The sequence below is a fragment of the Pseudophryne corroboree genome, chromosome 3, assembly GCF_028390025.1.
Source record: "Pseudophryne corroboree isolate aPseCor3 chromosome 3, aPseCor3.hap2, whole genome shotgun sequence".
NCBI classification, from domain to species: Eukaryota; Metazoa; Chordata; class Amphibia; order Anura; family Myobatrachidae; genus Pseudophryne; species Pseudophryne corroboree.
Genome location: NC_086446.1, coordinates 269,642,797 through 269,656,839, shown reverse-complemented (window position 1 = coordinate 269,656,839; position 14,043 = coordinate 269,642,797). Strand labels below are relative to the sequence as shown.

The following is a 14,043-nucleotide window of genomic DNA, read 5'->3' as shown; positions in this document are numbered from 1 at the left end:
AGTAGGTCTGCTTCTCTCCCCTCAGTCCCACGATGCAGGGAGCCTGTTGCCAGCAGGTCTCCCTGAAAATAATAAACGTAACAAAAAATATTTTTTCTGAGAAACTCTGGAGAGCTCCTCAGTGTGCATCCAGTCTCACTGGGCACAGAATCTAACTGGAGTCTGGAGGAGGGGCATAGAGGGAGGAGTCAGTTCACACCCCTTTTAAAGTCTTAAAGTGCCCATGTCTCCTGCGGATCCCGTCTATACCCCATGGTTCTTGAAGCATCCCCAGCATCCTCTAGGATATATGAGAAAAATTAGATTGTCCAGGGAGCATTGCACTGGTTGACTCTTGAGGTGAGCAGAGTGTGGATGTTATTTGCAAAGTATGGGACAGTATGGTGTGGCTAGTATTATGGAGTAGAGGAAGTACAGGATTTCATTTTCAGAAGCAAGATTACTGAAAGGAAGAGAAGGCTGAGTGGTAGGGCTTGGGGGGATGCACATGCATTTCCATTCTGTAAAAGGACATGATATTTGCCTCAGATCTGTGCGGGCGGAAGTCAAATCCTATATTTTTAATGGAATGTATCTTGAACATTTCAGTTTCTCTTTTGGCAGAAAATCATTGTTTCCCATAAAGCCACTGCCGTATATGAAACAAAGGGGCAGATGTATTAAGCCTGGAGAAGTGATAAAGCAATGATAAGAAGGTTATAAAGCGTCAGCCAATCAGCTCCTGTCAGTTTACATTTTGGAGCTGATTGTCTGGTGCATTATCACCTTGCACTGATCACTACTTTATCACTGCTTTATCACTTCTCCATGCTTAATACATCTGCCCCAAAGCTTCAAATACAACACCTGCTATATATACTAAGGATAGTCTTGGTATACTGTACCTTCACTTTCATGATTAGGCCATAATTAGGAGAGAAACTATAAAGCTTCATATAATGAAAGCAATTTTTAAAGTGGGCGGATGTTGAACTTTTTTGATTTGATATTTACACCTATACAAAATGCTCTTCTTCAAATGTTTCACCTAGGCACACTTAAATATTGCCGAGACTCGTCCAGAGAGTGAAGCATACATTTTGCACCGTGAAGGTGCACATCCAGTGGCTTTCCTAAATACTGCTCATGGAGTCCTCTGTGCGGTTTAGAAGATGGATCCATACACAAAGCTTGTCAACCTATTCCTCTGAGTCTCTGGTTCCAACTTTTGTGATAAAACATTGAGGATTTGGTCAAACTTCTTATACCTTTCACTCTGCTCAGCGCTGGCACCTTTACTGCCCCAGAACAGCCTTAGGGAAAACTCAGTCTGGAAAGCTTCTCTTAGTTCTGGTTGAGGAACTAGGCCTGCATGAAGACAGGACATGATAAAAATACAGACTTTCCATCTTACGTGTCACTTTAATCCTGTGTATCCACTTAATTTCTGCTGCTTGCTTCACTTGTATACCTCTTCTTTCTTCTTCTTTCCTCCTGTCACTCAGACTTATGTATTCCCCTCCCCATGTCCTAGTTCTTTACTCCCTTCTTTGGGGTCATCTTCTCTTTTCCACACCCACCCCTAAATTAATGTGCTTCTTTCCTACAACCTCTTCCTCTCTACAGAACCATTCTCTTTCTCCTTATTTGCCCATCTACAGAAATCCCTTTTCTCTTCCCATTACCTTTCATTTATTTACCTCCCCCCTTCTTATACATGTATTTAAAATATTTTACCACATTCTGTGTCTTCCTTAAAGCTGCCTAATTTCTCTTTCACTACTCAGTCTCTGCCTCTCACCTTCTAGCTTGCTCTCAGCATTGCTCCTGTGAAGTTCTGCATTAGTTACATATGATCGCGCTGCCTGCAATACACGAAGCAGCCGACCACAGCTTTCCTCCACTGGTCCCCCCCAGTCATCCTCTCCTTCCAGGGCCTTGAGTACAGGCAGTATATGTGGGACCGCAACCTCGCCAGGTGGAGGGAGTGTGAGACCTGTTTGTGGAAGGGAAAGCATGCAGACCACAGAAGGAAACGTCACAACAAATATGTTAGATAACATGAAGTCGTAAAAAATAGAAATGGTAACAAGTCAAACCTGAAAGGTTATTTATTCTAAGGTTATTTATTGCAGACGAAGCATAGTGTGTAAGTGTGGTCAACTTACATTCATCCATTTCTCTTAAGGCTGGTTTCAACTGCTTGTGAAAAGTGATGGCGCTCTCTGTGTGTGTTTGACGTAGCATCTGCCATGTTTGTTCTAGACGAGATACCTGTAAGAAAAATTCTATTGTATCAGAGGGTGTTAAACTGTTCTGTTTAGTTTAACAACAGTTAGAGAGCCGCAATTTGTCTAAGGTGACTCCCCCTCTTTATGCTTAACTAAATATAACAAACTTTCTGTATGTTCTGTCCTTTAAGGAAAGCAGCAATTGCTTTTAAAAGTGGGGCTTTTCTATATTACAGCAATGCACCACCCGAGCTAACCTGAATGGTTGAAACTAACAAATAATCAACACAGCCTACAAATGTATTGATTCACACACAAGCACACACACACACACACACACACACACACACACACACACACCCTTTTATGTGACAACTAGGTAACTGACATGCTCTGCTTTGCAATTTAAATATTTTGTCCTGGAACAGATGAGCGAGGAGACTTTAGTAGCTCTAATAAGGTAAGTATAAACTGCATAATTCAATCTCCTTTTCTAAGAGAGCTGTATTGGAAAGTCACGGTTTTGGGCATTTTATTTTTAAGACTCTGCATCTATGACATTTTTAATAAATAAAAATCACTCAATATACTGTATTAACCTGCTGTTTTACAAGCCGCAGGATGACCTGCCAGACCTACCGCAGACATTTTCAGAGCCTACATGTGAGCAAATGGGACAGCGTCAAGGTCTTCATATCAACACTTGGGGCAGTGCCAGGACCTTCTTGTCAGCACAGGGGCAGTGTCAAGGCCAGTTTCGGCTCCAAGGGGGTGCATCAGCACAATCCAAAATTCAAATAGGGAGTCACACAAGCAGACAGCAAGTCTCGGATGGCGATGTTTGGCAGAGTGTGGGGTGGCAGTGGGTGTGGCTCTCCTATTTGAATTTTGGACTGTGCTGTAGCCCCACCTCTGGAGCTGCCACTGGTCAGGGCCTTTCTGTCAGCACCTAGGACTGTGTCAGGGCCTTCGCATAAGTACTAATTGTGGTTACGCTTAAACCACCAGCAATTTAGTTATGTCTAATTTGTGGGTTAATAAATCCCATAGCCTCAAGGTATCTTTTCCTATTTTAATTAACAATATTTACATGAGAACAAGCATGACTAACTTGCAGGTAAATTTGATGTAGACAGTAGAGTTGATACGCTCCTGACTTTGCCCTTTTTCTAACTAATGTCACATTAATTCTGATGACCTCTCTACATTGTGGTGTCCGGCTCTCTCACCTGGGGCAGAGTCAGGGCCTTCATGACAGCAGAAAATGCAAAGAGATCTCCAGCAAAATCTTTCAGCTCAGACGCCAGGCAGATGACTCTGTGTAAGGTGTGTGCTCTCTCTGCCACATCCCCAGTGCAGCCCAGTATATCCACAGCGACTCCCAGAGACAGGAGGTGATGTCTAAGGGTGAATACAATGTACAGAATTTTCCATACTGTAAGGATTTCTTTGAATTGACTCTGTTTTAAATTCTGTATCACATAACTTAGTACTAAATGGCGTTTGGGGAAGGAGACTTCGGGAGGTTAAAACTTGTTTTGGCAGCAGTCCACTTACCTTCACTGCATGGTGTTTTGTTACCCTAGTTACAGTAGGGACTTATTTACAATAACTCTCTGTACTGGAATCTGCATACTATTCTGGCTGAGAGTAGTTAATACTAGGATGAGGAATGTGTCAAAACAACAGGTTGGTATCGCTCATTTGTTTTCAGTGTCTAACGGCACTAAATCAGTAATAGCTGGATGGTTGCCATGGGTTACTGCACATTGGGGGTCATTCCGAGTTGTTCTCTCGTTAGCTGCTTTTAGCAGCATTGCACACGCTAGGCCGCCGCCCTCTGGGAGTGTATCTTAGCTTAGCAGAATAGCGAACAAAAGAGTAGCAGAATTGCGATTAAATAATTCTTAGCAGTTTCTGAGTAGCTCGAGACTTACTCCTACACTGCGATCAGCTCAGCCCGTTTCATTCCTGGTTTGAAGTCACAAACACGCCCTGCGTTCGGCCAGCCACTCCCCCGTTTCTCCAGACACTCCCGCGTTTTATCCTGGCACGCCTGCTTTTTTCCGCACACTCCCAGAAAACGGTCAGTTTCCGCCCAGAAACACCCACTTCCTGTCAATCACACTCCGATCACTTCAACAATGAAAATTCTTCGTTCGGACGTGAGTAAATCTACTAAGTTTTGTGCTAAAATACTTAGCGCATGCGCACTGCGTACCATGCGCATTTTTGCCTTAATCGCTCCATTGCGAAAATCGGCAACGAGCGAACAACTCTGAATGACCCCCCTTGTACTTTGCTAGTCAATAACCACAACTGTGGCAACACACTTTTTCAGAAACCCATGTAGGGTTCCCCAGTTTCTTTCACATAACCCTTAATGATTTTTTTATCGTATTACCCATCTGTCATTTCTTTTAGCCTTGCACCTTTCTTTCACAAACCTATGCTTACACTTTTCAGAAAAAAAAAATAGGATTTTGATAACCTACCGGTAAATCCTTTTCTCCTAGTCCGTAGAGGATGCTGGGGACGACATCAAGACCATGGGGTATAGACGGGATCCGCAGGAGACATGGGCACTCTAAAGACTTTTTATTGGGTGTGAACTGGCTCCTCCCTCTATGCCCCTCCTCCAGACCTCAGTTGTAGGAACTGTGCCCAGGGAGACTGACATTTCGAGGAAAGGAATTACTTAACTAGTGGTGAGATATCTACCAACTCACACCCTCAACCATGCCGCACACATGGCATTCAACATAACACACGCCAACAGGCATGAACTAATTGCAGCAACATGCTGAAACCAAGGTAATACAACTTGTGTAACTGTAATAACGAAACTGCAGGTAAAGTACGCACTGGGACGGGCGCCCAGCATCCTCTACGGACTAGGAGAAAAGGATTTACCGGTAGGTTATCAAAATCCTATTTTCTCATACGTCCTAGAGGATGCTGGGGATGACATCAAGACCATGGGGTCTATACCAAAGCTCCAGTACGGGCGGGAGAGTGCGGATGACCATGCAGCACCGATTGACCAAACTTTAGGTCCTCATCGGCGAAGGTGTCAAACTTGTAGAACTTAGCAAATGTGTTTGACCCTGACCAAGTAGCTGCTCGGCAAAGTTGTAATGCCGAGACCCCCCGGGCAGCCGCCCAGGATGAGCCCACCTTCCTAGTGGAGTGGGCCTTTACAGACGTCGGTAACGGCAATCCAGCCGTAGTATGAGCTTGCTGAATCGTATTTCTAATCCAACATGCAATAGTCTGCTTGGAAGCAGGACAGCCAATCTTGTTGTGATCATACAGGACAAACAGAGCCTCTGTTTTCCGTATACGAGCTGTTCTAGCAACATAGATTTTCAAAGCTCTAACCACATCTAGAGACTTTGAATCAGTAAATGTGTCAGTAACTACTGGCACCACAATAGGTTGGTTTATGTGAAAAGCAGAAACCACCTTTGGAAGAAAATGTTGGCGAGTTCGCAACTCTGCCCTATCTTCATGGAAAATCAGATAAGGGCTCTTGTGAGACAAGGCCCCCAACTCAGACACCCGCCTTGTGGATGCCAACGCCAAAAGCATCACCACTTTCCAAGTGAGAAACTTCAACTCTATTTCTTGTAGAGGCTCAAACCAACCCGATTGAAGGATCTGCAACACCACATTAAGGTCCCATGGTGCCACTGGAGGCACAAATGGAGGCTGGATGTGTAGAACCCCTTTCACGAACGTTTGAACCTCTGGAAAGGAGGCCAATTATTTTTGAAAGAAAACTGATAAGTCCGAAATCTGGACCTTGATTGACCCCAATCTAAGGCCCGCATCCACACCAGCCTGCAGAAAATGGAGAAAACGTCCCAACTCAAACTCTTCCGTAGGAGCCTTCTTGGATTCACACCAAGACACATTTTCTCCCAATACGGTGGTAATGTTTAGACGTTACTCCTTTCCTGGCCTGAATAAGAGTGGGGATGACTTCCTTCAGAATATCCTTTCGGACTAGGATCCGACGCTCAACAGCCATGCCGTTAAATGTAGCCACGGTAAGTCTTGATACACAAACGACCCCTGCTGTAGTAGGTCCTCTCGAGGAGGAAGAGGCCGAGGATCTTCTATGAGCAACTCCTGAAGATCTGGATACCAAGCCCTCCTTGGCCAGTCTGGGGCAATGAAGATTGCGCAAACTCTTGTTCTTCTTATTATTTTGAGAACTTTTGGAATCAGTGGAAGTGGAGGGAAAACATATACCGACCGAAACACCCACTGGGTCACCAGTGTATCCACTGCTATTGCTTGAGGGTCTCTCGACCTGGAACAATATCTCTGAAGCTTCTTGTTTAGATGGGATGCCATCATGTCTACTTGAGGAACTCCCCAAAGACTTGTCACCTCTGCGAAGACTTCTTGGTGGAGGCCCCACTCTCCTGGATGGAGATCGTGTCTGCTGAGGAAGTCTTCTTCCCAGTTGTCCACTCCCGAAATGACAATTGCTGACAGAGCTCTAACATGTCTTTCTGCCCAGAGGAGAATCCTTGTCACCTCTGCCATTGCCGCTCTGCTTTTCGTTCCGCCTTGCCTGTTTATGTATGCGACTGCTGTTACATTGTCCGACTGGATCTGCACGGAATCTTGAAGAAGATGTACCGCTTGTAGAAGGCCGTTGTAAATGGCTCTCAATTCCAGAACGTTTATGTGAAGGCAGGCTTCCTGACTTGACCATTTTCCTTGGAAGCTTTCCCCTTGTGTGACAGCTCTCCAGCCTCGGAGACTTGCATCCGTGGTTATTAGGACCCAGTTGTGAATCCCAAACCTGCGTCCCTCTAGTAGGTGAGAACTGTGTAGCCACCACAGGAGCGAATCCTGGCTTTGGGGGACAGTAGTTTCCGGTGTATGTGTAGGTGGGATCCAGACCACTTGTCCAACAGGTCCCACTGGAATACTCTGGCATGAAATCGGCCAAATTGTATGGCCTCGTAGGCCGCTACCATTTTCCCCAACAACCGAATGCATTGATGGATCGACACGCTTGTTGGTTTCAATATTTGTTTGACCATTTTCTGGATTTCCAGAGCCTTTTCCACTGGAAGAAATATTCTCCGTACTTCTGTGTCCAGAATCATCCCTAAAAAGGACAATCTTGTCGTCGGTTCCAACTGCGACTTTGGAAAATTCATGATCCAACCGTGTTGTTGGAGTATTGACAGGGAGAGTGCGATGTTCTGCACCAACTGTTCCCTGGATCTCGCTTTTATCAGGAGATCGTCCAGATAAGGAATTATATTGACTCCTTTTTAACGAAGGAGGACCATCATCTCCGCCATCACCTTGGTGAATACCCTCGGTGCCGTGGAGAGTCCGAACGGCAACGTCTCAAACTGGTAATGGCAATCCTGTACTGCGAATCTCAGATAAGCTTGGTGAGGAGGATAAATGGGAACATTCAAGTAAGCATCTTTTATGTCTACTGACACCATGAAGTCCCCCTCTTCCAGACTGGAAATCACTACCCTCAGGGATTCCATCATGAACTTGATCCTTTTCAGGTAGAGATTCAGATTTTTCAGGTTTAAAATTGGTCTGACGAGCCGTCCGGCTTCGGAACTACGAAGAGGCTTGAATAAAAAACCTTCTCCTTACTGTGCCAAGGGTACCAGGACAATGACCTGATCCTGACATAATTAATTGCCGTTGTTACTGCCTCTCTTCCCAAAAGAGAAGCTGGCAAGGTCGATTTGAAAAATCGGCATGGGGGGGACGTCTTGAAACTCTAGTTTGTACCCATGGGACACTATTTGTAAGACCCATTGGTCCAGGCCAGATTGAATCCAGATTTGGCTGAAAAGTTTCAGACGTGCTCCCACCTGAGCGGACTCCCGCAAGGGAGCCCCAACGTTATGCTGCAGATTTGGCAGAAGCAGTGGTGGACTTCTGCTCCTGTGATCCAGGAGACGCTGGCGATTTCTTTCCTTTTCCCCTTCCTCTACCTGCAAAAAAGGGGAGACCTTTGGCCTTTTTGTATTTTTTGGCCTGAAAGGACTGTATGCGAGAGCGATGTGTCTTTTTCGCCGGTGTAGGAGCATAAGGCAAGAATGAAAGAAAGAAATATATTTCATGGATTCTAGTACGTACGCAGCAGCGTCTTTGATATGACCTAACGTTAGGATTATCTCGTCTCCATCTATTGTGTCAATGTCTAATGACAAGTTTTCTGACCACTTTTCAATAGCATTACTCACCCACTCACAGACAATGGTAGGCCTGAGTAGTGTCCCATTGGCCACATCAATAAATCACCTCACTCACTTGCGGTCTGTCAGCTCCTTAAGTGAAGCCATTCCAGGCGCAGGGAGAAACACCTTTTCTCTTTTATGACAGGGCCCTGTCTAAAATGCGGGGTGACTCCCACCTTTTTTGGAAAAAGGTAAGCTGCCTGATATCCTTTTGAGAATCAGAAATTTCTTTTCAGGTTAATTCAGACCTGAGGTGGAGGGAAAATTACATTACTTCCTTACTAAAGTAAACCCTCTCCTTGTGGTAAAAGAGGGGGCTTCGTAACTTCTAACACCTCCTTTATAGCTAAAACATGTTTTGAATGCTTTTTTGCTAACTTAGGACCTATTCCCCTGGAATCACTAGTGTCGACACAGGAATCAGAGTCCGTTTCGGTATCAGTTTGTACTACTTGTGCAAATTTGTATGTGACCCAGAAAGGTCCCTGTGGATGAAAGGCAGAACTATTAAAAATCACATCTTCAACAGATTATTTTCATTTTCTGTACGAGATTCAGTCCAACCTCTTACTGATATGATTCACACTATCATATAACCTTTCACCCAGTCAGGCTCTTGGTGTCATATTACACCTCTGTGTCCCTAACATGTCACCACAGAGTTCCCTGCCACAGACATGTCACACACGTGCAGAACCACACCACAGACACTCCAGGATTTATAGGGGACAGACCCACAGTAAAATCTGTCAGAGGGACACAGATAGGATTTTGCCAGTTCACAACCCAGCGCCAGTAACACAATATCTGTGAACACAAAATGCCCACTGACATTCAGCGCTTTTATAATGTTAATCACACAATTATATAGCACCAAATTCACTGTGCTTCCCCCCCCCCTGTTTTGCACCATGATACTTGTTCAGTAGTGGAGGAGGACCAGTGTTGTCTCTGCAGGCTGAGGAGAGAGGGAAAATGGCGCTGAGCAGTGTGCTGGCTGACTGAGGAGGAAGCTCCACTCTTCAATGGTGTGTTTCTCCGCAGCTTTTATGAGGTAATTTTTATACTGGCGGGGGTAGGACTGTGGCTCAGCAACTTATGCCCCTTATTTATGCCAGTTTCCATAGGTTTCATGCTGCCCAGGGCGCGCGCCCCCAAATCCCCCCCCCCCCCGAGCCCTGCACCCTGCAGTGCCTGTGTATGTGTGGGCAACATGGCGTGCTGCGCTCCTGCCAGCCGCGCGGTACCTTTAGCCGTCACTTTCTTGATTGAAGATCTGTCTTCTAACACTCACCTGTCTTCTGACTTCTGGCTCTGTGAGGGGGGTGACGGCATGCTGTGGGAGTGAACATCTAGGCACGGCTAGCGTTCAGTTCCCTTCAGGAGCTAATGGTGTCCTGTCAGCCAGAAGCAGAGCCATGAAACTCTTTAGGAAGTTGGTTCCTACTTCTGCCCCCTCAGTCCCACGAAGCAGGGAGTCTGTTGGCAGCAGTTCTCCCTGAAAATAAAAAACCTAACATAAGTCTTTTCAGAGAAACTCAGTAGAGCTCCTCAGAGTGCATCAAGTCGACCTGGGCACATTTCTAAAACGGAGGTCTGGAGGAGGGGCATAGAGGGAGGAGCCAGTTCACACCCAATGAAAAGTCTTTAGAGTGCCCATGTCTCCTGCGGATCCCGTCTATACCCCATGGTCTTGATGTCGTCCCCAGCATCCTCTAGGACGTATGAGAAAATAAATTGCTATTTTGAATTCTAGAAATGTGGCATTAAGTTAAAGGTACGAATGCTATTGAGAACTAACAAATTATTTTGGATTTAAAAGTCACCCCATACCCTGTCAGCCACAGAGTGTCTCCTTCCTTAAATATAAGTACCCAGACATTGTGTTAGCAGCTGAGGGAGAGGTGATCATTAAATTATGTGGGTTTGGCTTAACAACACTCTGTTTCTACATGAACACTTACTGACTTTAAACACTTTCCACAGTGTGGTCTGCCCAGCCAAAGTCTCTTCTTTCCACTAAGATCTTCTTTCCATCTAAATCCTTCCTAGATAGGAAGAACTAGGAAAATCTATTTTATGCACATAGATCTGCCCAGTTACCAACCTCTCTAAGAGGTCGCGTCTTAATTGCTGTCCATATGGCAAGGTCAGTAGCTCCAGTCCCGACTGTACACCCATAGTCGTCTGTTGCTCCTTGGTAACCCCACATATACGAATCACCTATGAGTGAGATATAAGAGAAAGTAAAATTAGGAATATATATATATATATATATATATATATATATATATATATATATATATATATATATATATATATATAGTGGAGAGAGACTTGTTGGGGATAAATAGAAGGACATTATATAAAAAAAAGTTAACAAAGAGGCATGGACTTTACATACATAGCAGTCTTCTCGTAGAATATGCAGGGCGCTTTCTCTGCAGTCTCTTTGGCTGACAATCTCTTTCAGCTTGCGCAATGCATTGGATTCTAGAGGTTTGTTTTCCGGAGAGAGCAGGACTGACTGAAAGATTTTTGGTTGGAAAGATGTTGTGGTCTGTATTTGTGGTCTTACAAAGTCATCCTCTTCCACACTCTTCAATGTTGAATGATCAGCCTTAGAAAGTGTCACATTAGAATTTTCTACTGGAGGATTGTCCAATACAGATTGTGCAACAATAGACCTGTTCATCTTGGTATGGATCAGCTTAGGTTTTTTTACTTCAGAAGTAACTGTTTTAGGTTTTTCCATGTCAGCATAGACATATTTAGTTTTGTTCATGTCAGAGTATACACTTTTAGAATTGTCGGCCACTAAGTGGGCCAGTGCAGGGTGGCTCACTCCAGAATAAATCACATCTGTGGACTTTTTCGAGTCCAAAAAGCCAAAAGTGGTTTCAGTGGCACGAGCACGGTTCCTCCACCTTTCCTCTACTTTCACTGTGTCCACATTTCTCCTACTGGTATCAGGGGCACGTGGGATCAACTCACAATATGTGTTTGTCTCATCAGGAGGCTCTGGAAGCAACAATGATGGGGCCCTTATGGGCTTTGGTGGTGCTTTGGTGTGCAGTTGGCTGTCTGATCCCCTCAAAGCATTGTTCCCATCATAATCCAAAGGGAAAGTTGGTTGCATTTTGGCTCTGAGGACTGGGTCACTCCCCGTGCGGAAAATAGGTGATAGAGGAATGGATGCTGTGTCCACTGAAGCAGCGGGAGATTCTGCTGTAAAAGCTGCATAAACAATTGAGTGACAGTATATTAGATTATTGAGTGACAAGTAGAGAGGAGAACAGGTCCAAGAACAAAAGGTAAAATAGATTAGATGAAGAATGAATTATCAAAGCTCGTTAAAAACTAGCATTACACATGTTGATTCCTTTCTCTTTATCCCAACCTACCTGTCAGTAGGTTGCTGTCAGACTGAGCACTCTGCAGGGGAATTTCCTTGAGGACATCCAAATTTCCAGGTTGACTCCCAAACATGTCTTTGGTCCTGGTGAATAAAGATGTATTACAGTCAAACACATGGTGCATAATTACCAGGAACATGTTTAGGGGGTGTCAATCACCATGCAAGAGATATTCTCAACTTTGTGAGACTGATATGTGAGGGACACTATTGGACAGATGTATTTTGGGTGGTCAGCACTGTTAAACAGGTGACTTGTGGGTGGAGGGCAATATGAGTGACATATATTGAACATGAGCAATATTGTGTAAGAGGGGTTTTGTGCATGAGGAACATAGTGTGAGAGGCGAATTGCAAATGAGGAAGGTAAATCATGCGTAAAGGACACTGAGACAGATGCATTGTGGGTGAAGGACTCAATCAACGTGGGTGAGAGATACATTGTGGGTGAAGAACACTTAGAGGGCCAATAGTGGCGAGGAAGACTGAGTGGTAATTTACTAAAGCTTCTAAAAGTGAAAAGACGTTTCCTTATTGCATCCTAGGAAATGATAGAGAGAATCTTATTGGTTACTATGGGCAACATCACTTGATTTCACTTTAGAAGCTTTTCGTAAATTTACCCGAGAGAGAGAGAGAGAGAGAGAGAGAGAGAGAGAGATGTGTATTGTGTATTGCGAGTGCAAGAGACACATTATTGGTGAGAGACACTTGAGAGACACATTGTGGATAAAGGACACTGAGAGGGGCAATGTGGGAGAGGATGTCAGAGAGGCGTATTGTGAGTGAGAGACACACATCATGGGTGAGAGATACATTTTGTATAATAAACATTGTGTGTATTGTGGGTATAGGACACCGTGAAAGAGATATTTTGTAACATGATTGTTGGGAGAGTATAATGATGAGGGACACAGTAAATTGTTTGTATAACTGAACCTGTCATTTAGTTGGGTGTTAGTATATATAGGGGTAGATTTATCAACGAGTGATATTCTTGTTATCACTTGTAACGAATGATCAGCTACTAAACGTCATTTTTCAAACACATGACAGTTAAGAGCTGATTGGTTGAAGCACCATTTTTCATTTGGAATGAGTGATATCAAGAATATCAGTCATTGATAAATCTGCCCATTAATATGTAGCCCTCAAGCTCCTCAAATTGTAAGATGCAGACTTTTTTGCACCACCTACAGACACTGTCATCTTGATGCACTAACTTGTACACCTATCTAAAAATGAACATACAGTATTAGTGCAAAATGTGTGTATTGTGTACCGTCACAAAACATCATTTACATTGCAAATCCGTGTTTTTGTAGCTCTGTAAATGACATTTAGTTATTGAAGCTGGAGGTTCAGGTGTGAGATGCATGTGAATTTAGGAGGAAACAGGTAAGCTGAATTGGTACCTGAGCAAACTGCTGTCAAGCAAGTGGAGGCTCCTCCTATTCTCCTTGTTCCCTCTTTGTGAGTTATGTATTTCCTGCACCACACTAAGTGGAACTGTCCTGTTAATCGGACGCATAATAACCGCCCCTGAGGACTCTGATACAGTCTTCTTATCACCAACATAAGAGCGAACAAGGGCCGGAATGTTGTCAAACTGGTCCCGCTCCAGTTGGTAGAGTGTCCGCGAAATGCCACGTTTTGGGCGCAAGGTGACAGCAATGATCTTAAAGTGCAGGACCTGGTTGGAGCTCTTGCAGCTCAACACATAGTCACCCGCAGAGGAGAGGGAATCACGGATTAGAAAGTCGCCATCTATTTGCAACAGACTCTCAGCCTCCTGTAGGTGACAGCAACAATGAAAGACAATCAAGAAAAGAGTCTGAACATAGAAGCGGAGGAAATAAGTTGGATATAGAGCTCTATATATTTGTCTCCTTTATTATATATTTTAATTTAACTTTCACATTTTCTGCATATATCTGAAAACATTTTTTTCAATATTCAAAAATGTTGTTCGTTTTAAAAATCTATTTTTAACAGTTTTCATTTTTTTTTTTTTTAGTGGCACTGAAAGGCCAAATCTGGTCTTGTTGGCCCAAGCATGCATAAGAACATAATGAGACTTATGTGGGATATGCATTAAACCTTCAAGAGTGGAGAAGTTGCCCATAGCAACCAATGAGCTTCTAGCTAGCATTTATACCAGTACATTCTATAAAATGAT

General features: G+C 44.0%; 1 protein-coding gene across 1 annotated transcript in view; it reads right to left on the bottom strand.

The window, feature by feature from the left end:
• Positions 1–794: 794 nt before the first annotated feature.
• The window catches only part of LOC135055245 (breast cancer anti-estrogen resistance protein 3 homolog), a 39,566-nt gene continuing 26,317 nt past the window's right edge, over positions 795–14,043 (bottom strand). Inside the window, exons 3-10 of the mRNA XM_063959060.1 lie at positions 13,280–13,656; positions 11,854–11,948; positions 10,854–11,686; positions 10,557–10,672; positions 3,440–3,611; positions 2,148–2,253; positions 1,781–1,975; positions 795–1,347 (exon numbers count right to left, since the gene is read on the bottom strand). Of these exons, the coding sequence (XP_063815130.1) occupies positions 1,145–1,347; positions 1,781–1,975; positions 2,148–2,253; positions 3,440–3,611; positions 10,557–10,672; positions 10,854–11,686; positions 11,854–11,948; positions 13,280–13,656 (2,097 nt within the window). The 3' untranslated portion in view covers positions 795–1,144. The remainder of the gene's footprint in view (positions 1,348–1,780; positions 1,976–2,147; positions 2,254–3,439; positions 3,612–10,556; positions 10,673–10,853; positions 11,687–11,853; positions 11,949–13,279; positions 13,657–14,043) is intronic.